Source organism: Pipra filicauda, unplaced genomic scaffold (genome assembly GCF_003945595.2).
Source record: "Pipra filicauda isolate LSUMZ 115617 unplaced genomic scaffold, ASM394559v2 scaffold83_size3615187_pilon, whole genome shotgun sequence".
Classification (NCBI taxonomy): domain Eukaryota; kingdom Metazoa; phylum Chordata; class Aves; order Passeriformes; family Pipridae; genus Pipra; species Pipra filicauda.
Window position 1 is genome coordinate 2,122,435 of NW_024105020.1, and position 8,802 is coordinate 2,131,236.

General features: G+C 51.0%; 1 protein-coding gene across 1 annotated transcript; it reads left to right on the forward strand.

Annotated features, from left to right (window-relative positions):
• The first annotated feature begins 4,470 nt into the window (after positions 1-4,470).
• Positions 4,471-7,344, forward strand: LOC120325124 (translation initiation factor IF-2-like). Its single transcript, XM_039390546.1, has 2 exons — positions 4,471-4,899; positions 5,652-7,344. Exons 1-2 carry the CDS (start codon positions 4,738-4,740, stop codon positions 6,168-6,170), a joined length of 681 nt encoding a protein of 226 aa, XP_039246480.1. The 5' UTR covers positions 4,471-4,737; the 3' UTR covers positions 6,171-7,344.
• Positions 7,345-8,802: the final 1,458 nt, after the last annotated feature.

Sequence of the window (8,802 nt, forward strand, 5' to 3'; positions counted from 1 at the left end):
TTTGCCTTCTCCATGTTTTGCTTAATTTTACAGATTTCTGTTGCATCACTTTATCAGTGCTGTCAGTCCTCAGACAGGAATTACTCCGTTCCTCTGATCACCTTTGTTACATCCCTCTGAACCTCCTCCCCCGCCATTATACATCTTTGAGGCGGGGAAATCGACAGCCCAAGATACTGAAGATGTGGGCACACCATAGCTTCTACAGTGAAACAATGAGGATTCTTTTTTATTATTTTCCATCCTGTTAAAAATAATCTTAATGTTCTATTTCCCTTTGGTTTTTAATTCACATCTGCACGTTGCATTGATTTTTTTTTCCGAGTTGTCCGTGGAAGACTTTATCAAAGCTTCTGCACCTACCATGACCTACAGCAATTAATTTCTATGATTACAGATGCACTTTTCCCATTAATTTTCAGCGTGACATGCATAGTACATTTATCTCATATGAAGATACTCAAAGAGAAAGGGTGATTGAAACGTCCCAGTACATGATGCTCTGTCATGCCAGCACTTCTTGCGTATTTTGGAATGACAGAGGTTTCATACCTGAACTTCCAAATTTCCATTCTGATCTCAAACGTACATACACATCCTCTAGATTTTTTCCCATATCATTGTTTCACTTTGCTCCCTAAGAACAGTGGTAAAACAGCTGAAAAACACCTTCTGTCATTATCAGGCCAGTAGCAGACTAGCTGTTTTGCACAAACTTGTGCCCAAGCAAGAGAAGGTTAGATAACCACCCTGTTCCCACCACTTAACGTGGTCAATTTTGGAGTATCTCGCAGCTCTAGGCATGCTACCTACCACACAGACACAGGAAAAAGAGATGGCATTGCCTCAGAAAGCTTGTAGGTAAAGGAGGGGAGAAGGAAGAGCTGGCAGGTACTGACAGGGTACTGGGTACAGTGTGTGGCAATACTATTTTCTAGTGACAAAGGTCTAAGCTTATCTAACTTTTGTGAGAGTTTTATTTTTCTGAAGTCACAGGTGAATTTTCAGACTGAAGCAGGATTGAAACACTTAGCATTGGGGATGCCTAAGACTATTCCTCCCAAATATGGCAGGTAGCATGCAAGAAATGCTGATTTCTGCCATGGTCCTTGGATAAAGGAACAGAAATGTCTTTACCAAAGTGTAATTAAAAACATTTTGGCTGGACTGAGCTGTGCTTCATGGTTTGCCTTCAGGGGGAAGAAACACAGGAAGAGAAGCACAGAAAATGGTACTTACCCCTCTATCCCCAAAATGTACATCGAATTTATGTGTACAAGGCCAAGAAAGCTGTGCCTCCATATCCCTCAGTCTAATCTGCCAACATCCCTGAGCCACCACAAGATAAATGCAAGGAGTGGAGAATGAACCACATCTGCAGTTTTCTCAGCTCCTTATTCAGAACATGAGCCTACACGATCACATCCCTTTTCACCCCCTTGTCTTTTCTGCCCTGCAACTCTTGTATTTCTGAATTCAGCTGGCAATATACTGGCATATATATTGTGGCCCATAGCATATCACAATAAAGAGTAATGGCTTTAGTCCCTCACAAAAAAATGTGCAATACCAAAAGCATCACTACAAATCCACCAGCCTCTATGCATTCTACTTAAATGCTATTACATGATGTTTCCTTTTCAAACTTCAGTAGTCAGACTCATAAAATTATTCTATCAGACGATGCTGATTTCTGACTGAATTAAACTAGCTAAAATACAAATATTTGCATGACCTTAGTCTACTTTTCCAATAACAAGTTTGAATAAGATCAGTGATCACCAGAAAGTTAAGCCAAATCTAGAAAAACTTTTTTTATACAGATAATAATCCCTCTACAAAATCTGCAACCCAAGTGCATCTGCCCTAAGAGCCTGAAAACAAAACTATAAACACAAATGGAAGTTCCTTAAATTCATCTAAGACAGAAAGAAAAGCAATTAAATGCACAGAAGATGTATATTTAACTGGTTTTTTTTATCAGTATGACATTTACCAATCGAGGAGAAGGGCAAAGCAGAGGCAGGTACTGAAAAACACAGCAGGCAGTATTGGGACGAAGATGAGAAGGATGAAAAAGCAGTAGTACCATGCCCCAACCACTGAAAGACTGGAAACCACTGCTTTTGCTCAGATATCCCGTCCCTGTACACTACAAGTGTCAACTTTTTTCTTCCCACCATTGCTTCTCTTGGTCTAGCACCTTGGTTTAGCACCTCTTGGTTTAGCACCTCTATCCACAGTTCCTTGCACCTTGTTCCCAAGCTTTGTCATCTATGACACCACCAAATCCTTTGTCTTAATTCAAAGTCTCTGATCTTCAATTTCTCCATGTCTCCATCATCAATACTTATTCTCAGTTCTAGTCCCACAATTTCTTGTCACCATGCATGTGAACTAAGCAATTTCCTTTTCCACCCTGCCTTGGCATCCCTCGCACACTCTGCCACCAAAGACAGAGTCTTCAATGCTCCCTCCTTATGGTGTTCACTGTAGCAGCAACATCTGGGAAGAATAACTGTGGGGGAAAGTCCACTCAGCCCTTCAGCCACCAACTGGAGTGCTCTCATCCTTCCCAGGGAGACAAGCAGTGATCAGCTCCTAACAACGCTGGGTGTTCAGCATGCCTTATGCTGAGAGCATTTTCAGCGAGTGCAATGGCCAAGCCCTCAACAACCCCTCTACCAGGAGCATGCAACCTGAGCCTTGTGACAAAATTAAAACTAAGAAAAATTCTGGAAGCTTCTGGAGGCTAAACATAAGGCACACCCCCATCACAAGACTGATCTCATGCCAAGTATCTTTTCCTTGCTCCAAAACACGAAGCCACAAGAATTCAACAGTCTCAATGAAAGCGTTTCTCAACATAGCCAAAGAACGCAGATTCACAGAAAAGATCAAGGTCTCCTAATGCGGGATGATGTACACCTGAACTATCTTCATCAGATATATGGCCAAAGAATACACTTTCCTCTAACCATGTTCACAGAAATAGCTGAACCATTTCAAATGAAGCTTCCCAAAGACAGTTTGTCTTCAGCAGGTACTCAACCTGGAAAATGTCAGCCTAGGTTTAAGCTTAGCAAATGCATAAGCACCTGATAGCACAGCATTGTACTAGAAAGCACAAGGTAATTTTAAGAGCAGACAACGTTCCTGCATATGATAAAATAACAACTCCTTCAAATGCTCTAGCATGTTCCAGGGTAGAGATTTGGGCAAAAATCATAATTCTGCAAAGTATAGTCTGTGGGTTCAACATGCAAGGCAACACCTTTATTACTGAGGGAAAGAAATTTTAGGCAAGCCTACTGTCTCTAGGCTTTGGAGCAGGGCACAGAAGTGCTTTCAGCTTGGGGAATCACCCCACTGTCACATACCTGCTTCAGGAAAGCCCTCCATTTTCACATGTTCAGTGAGATGGTGCACAGCTTGGCAATTATGTTCTCCAAATATTCCTGCTCCCAGGCCATCTCTGCAGAGCAACTATGTGTCTATATTCATCTATAGAAATGTATGCAGGATTGGGCCCTCAACCAGCTGACAGCTCTCAGAATCAGATACAGATCAGCGGATGAGCTGGCTACGCCTGGACACTGTGAACGCTAATTATTTAGTACCAGGAAAAAAACTAAAACCACAGTTTGGCGCATTAACATCTCACACCAGGGTAAGAGAGATATAATTTTCCACTTCAAGAGGCAGCCACTTGTTGAACTGAAGGCTCAGGTTAGCTGTGCCCACCTGAGGGATCCCTACAGCCCTTCTGGAGATTTAGCGCCATGAAAAGATCCAAGTTCCTCTGCTGGCTGCAACGCTTATAACCACTAATTATTTCTGAGTCACTTGAGTGAAAGTAAGCTGCCATCCTGTAGACAGTTAAGGACTACGGAGTAAAGTTTCTGGATGAGCGTGCTTGTTAATTGACCAATCAGGCTAGTGACCATAAAGGAAAACACTACAGCACAACTCTGAGTGACTCCAAGTGTAGCCGTTCAGCCGTGGATTTAATATTTACCCCCTTGCATACACGGAAGGAAACACACAGGAGCCCAGCTCAGAGCTGCTGCAGCAGCAAGGCTCTCCCAGCACATGACACAGCCTCTGCTCCCACCAGGAGCCTTCGCCCATTCAAAAACCTCACTGGTCTTACTGGAAGTTTTGTTTGATCACTGCCCGATCGCATCGCAGACCCTATTCCACTCTAGCCTATATGAACCCTCGAAGTCAAGAACACCTCCAACAACACCAAGATGAGACAGGGAGAAGAACAGCTGGGGGGGGGGGGGGGGGTAAGTTATTTTTCCAAAAGGAAGGGCCCAGCTGGCCGGACCCCGCCAGCCCGGCCGGGAGAGACACGGCGCACATACTGTGCTCCCAACGTAAACTTTCCCGTGGCAGAGACGATGCCACCCCGCACCACCGGGCGCGTCCGTCACCGCCGCGGTGCGTGGAGCGGAGGGGAGCTGACCCCGGCCGCCGCCGCGGGGGGTCACGCGTGGGCGAGCATCCCGCGTGGGTGCCCGGGGCGAGTGTCGCGGGTGGGCGCCCCGCGGGGCGGAGGGAGGGTCAGGGCCACAGGGCCGCCGTTACCTGGGGTGCCGGTGCTGCGGGAGCGCGGCGGGGAAGCCCCAGCCGCCGCCGCCGCCGCCGCTGCTGCTGCTGCTGCTGCTGTCCGCGGTGGCCACCTGGGCGCGGGAATCGCCGCCGGTACTGGTGCCGGTGCCGCCGAGCTGGATGCCGCCGCTTTTCCGGTGCCTGCCGGTGCCGCTGCGGCAGCGGCCGCCCCTGCTCCAGCCGCGCAGGAGGCCGGCCTCGGAAGCCGGCAAACTCTTCCTCGCCGACGAGGAACCGGGGACGCTGCCCGCCTCCTGCCTGCCGCCGGTGCCGTGTCTCATGGTGCGCGGGGCCGCCGCATGCCGCGCTGCCGCCGCCCCGGGCGCCGCGGGACCCACGCGCGCCGGGGCCAGGGGCTCCGCCGGCACCGGGAGGCCGCCGGGAACCCGGGCTGCTGGGGGGGGAGGCGGAGGCCGGGGGGCGGGGGGGCTGCTGGCTGGGGCTCCCGCTGGGGCATTAAGTTGGACGCGCGGCCGGGAGAGGCAGGGCGGGGGCGGGGGCTGCGAGGCCGATAGTTCTCCGCGAAGTTGGAGCCCGGGGGGCGAGGTGGGGGCATCCTCTCCGCCGGCCCTTCATCGCCGCCCGCCGCCGCCTCCCCTCGCCTGCCCCCGCCGCCGGGCCACCGCCCCGCGCCCTCAGCCGGCGGCGCTGCGGGGGCGCGCCCCACGTCCCGTGCCCATGGGCGCAGTCGCGGCCCCGGCGGCAGCGATCGCCGGCGCCGGTTCCTTTCGCCGCTCCCTTCTCCGGCAAGGAGCGGGAGGGTGGGGGTGGACAGAGGGGGAGATCAGACCCGAGGCTGGTGCTCAAAATGGGTCAGGGAGGGGGAAAGGGACCCCGGCGTTCGGCGCCCCCCTCCCCGCGGTTGGCTCCGGGAGGGTCGGGCTGGGGCGGTGGGAAGCGAGAGGGCTGCGGAGGAGCTCTCCCGCCCCGGCTGCCTGTGCACAAGTGCAGGGAATGTTCCACTGACCTACATATTTTTCCAAACATACGTGACCTTTTTTTTTCTCTCTCTCTCGTTCTGTGGGAGGAGACAGGCGAGGATCCAAGAAAAGGAGAAGCTGGAAAGAGAACGAAAGGGGAAGCAGGGAAAAAAAATAAAAACCTCAACCAAAAAGGCAGCCCCGCATCAAGGATGGTTCCACTCCGCCGCCGCGAGCAAACCCCGGCGTGCCCACGTTTATATATGTCTGCAGCGACATCCCCGTTCTGCACCGGCGGCCTGTCCAGCACCTGAGCCCGGGAGCCCCCGCAGTGCCGCCGGCCCCGCCGGGCAGGGCAAGCGTCCAGGTGCCTGGCCGCCGGCTCCCGGGGCGATGCGGCGGGACCCCAGCACGGCTCTGCTCGGCGGGCTGGGCACGGTCCCCCTGCTCGGCCCCGGCCCGGGGGGTGACCCTGCGCCCTGTCCGTGCCCGCTGGCCCGGCGGCGGGAGCCGGGACGGAGCGGGGCACGGCACCGCGTTGCCCCGGGGCAGGTTCCCGGCCTCGCCGGGCACAGGCAGGAGCTCCCGATCTGGTTATGCAACGCCGCACAGGCAATTGGAGCAAAACCTTGACAGAGAGCGCTATTTTTTTTTCTTGTTTCAAAGTAGGTCATTCTTTTTATTCTCTAATTTGCCTTTTTTTTTTTTCTTACTAATCCTCCTGCAAAGTGGCCGGTTAGAGAGAAAGCGGTGTGCTGGAGCCGGGGAGAAGCTGGTGATCGGAGCCTTGCTCTCTACTCGACGGGCACTCCTGCCGGCTTCTGGCGGCGGCTCCAGCAGGGTCTGGCGTTGCTCTTCCTCCCCAAGGAGGGCAGCGATGGCCAGGTAGTGAGGCCACGGCTCGGGCGCTGCCCGCTGCTCTCCCCAGGTCTCACGCCGGCGGAAGCCCCGGGCTCCTCCTCCCCCGGGCGCCGCCGACTATTGCCCCCTGCCTCCTGTCGCCCTCGCACCGCCTCTGCACCTGGGGCTTGCTGGCGCTGCTGGCAGGCACCTCTTCCACCCGCAGAAGGGATCTCCCCCCGAGATACAGTATTTGTTTTCAGAACAGTTGTGGTTTTTTGCTCAGAGGAGGGATTTGTTGCGGTAGCTTGTGCAAGCTCTGTTCCCACCAAAAGGCCTGACTGCACAGCCATACCTGTGGCAGCAAAATTTGTGTGGTGGGCCAGGGGCTGTTTCCCCATCTCCCCCGGTACATCCTGCCTCCTTTTTTAAAAGGCACGTTAATCCTCGCGAAATACCCGCCAGCAGAGACCTCTGCCCACACCGGGCATGCATGTGTGGTCACAGTGTATGGACTGATGGGTGCTCCAGCTACCTGGCTCCAGCAAGGAGCTGTGCTGCTGCTTCTTCCACTACTCCCACCACCTAGTTATCCCACTGTGATGTCCAGCTCCCCCATACACTACATCCAGACAGTTATTTGATCTGATTCAGTCCCCTATGCAAATGTTAATAACTACAAAGTTATGGAAAAATGTTGCGCTCCTTTGCTGAGCACTTTTACACCATACTTTATACAACAGGCATGACTAATGTTGAAAGGGTAAAGTTGTTTACTTTCAACCAAGATTAAATACAAAACTTTGTAAAGCTCCTCCCTTCCTTTGGATGAAACCCAGCATTTCTTTCCCATTTGGAAATTGTCAAACAGTGGTTAAACAATCCTTTGGCAAACAAGTAGTGCCTGAGGGAATAAAGCATCAGATACATGGGGAATGGAATAAAAGACATTTCTGTTCCTGAGGTACTTTTCTTGTGTTGCACAATGAAGTATAACATAAAATTTTCAAGCCTTGTAAGGTTAGAGAAAAGGAACTTCCCATGATTATATACACCACATGATTTGATATTCCAGTCCTTTTGAAAGCCTACCAAAATCCTGCCCTGAATCCAACCGTGTGCTTTCAGAAGCTGGGAAACCAAGTACCTGGAGGAAAATACCACATTGAGAAAGGCAATCAGAGAGACACAGGGGCGCATTTACAAAATTACATCTCTACTATATGTTAACATTTTCCCTGTGAATTTTAAAGGACTCCATTGCACAAGTGAACAAGTGAGACTGGTTGAGGTTTGTTTCTTAATTCATTCCCTAGGTTACTGCTGTAAACTTTAATTAGGCTAACAAAGAGCAGAGCGGCTGAGGGTGAGGCAGGCTTTATCCAGCCCATACCTGAATCCCGTTGTGAAACACCAGCCATTCAAAACACACAGCCTTTCTCTCAGACTAGTGACACATGGAAAATTACCAAATACTGTCAATACTGAGTTGGGTTTGGAAATTAACCAAAGAGTTACGCTAGATGTTACATGTAAGAACATTAGGCAAGGAGCCCAGTGTTCAAATTTGAAGAATTAAATCTTTTTATAATAATAAAGTATTAGTAAGCAACTTTTCAGACACCAGGAGCCTGTGATCCAAAGCCACAATCCCTTTCGTTTCAACTAGAATAGGCTGGCCAGCCTTTGTGGCCCAGAAATGACACAGCGGGTTTTCAATGGGCCATGAACCACAGGCTAGGTGTCTTCCAGAGCGGAGGACCAAGGGGAGGAGTGGGAGAGAACAGTGGCTCCCCAGGGACCCTGCTGCTCCTTTGTGACAAGACCATGGGAGGGATATGGGGTTGAGTGTGAGTTCAACCCAGACATACTGCATGTAACTCTGCTGGTTTGCTTCCTCTTGCTTCCAGGGATTTGTATTATGAAGTGCCACCACTGCTGCAAGACATAACCCTTGGCAAAGGAGCTACCTTGGATGTCTTTTGGCTCCAGAGCCAGAGCCTTGCTGCCAGAGCCTGGCCACCGCAACCTGGAAGCACAGGCCTTCCAAGTACCTAAAAAGGGCATACAGGAGAGCTGGAGAGGGACTTTTTACAAGGGCATGTAGTGATAGGACAAGGCTTTAAACTGAAATAGAGTAGGTTTAGATTAGATATTAGGTGAAATTTTTTACTGCGAGGGTGTTGAGGCACTGGAACAGGTTGCCCAGAGAAGTTGTGGGTGCCCCATTCGTGAAAGTGTACAAGGCAGGCTGGATTGGGTTTTGATCAACCTGGTCTAGTGGAAGGTGTCCCTGCCCATGGCAGAGGGGCTGGAGCTAGATGGTCTTTAAGGTCCTTCCCAACCCCAAATATTTTGTGATAATGATTCTATGATTACCTGTGCTATAGAAATGCTTTTAACATTTAGCAGACACCAGTACATA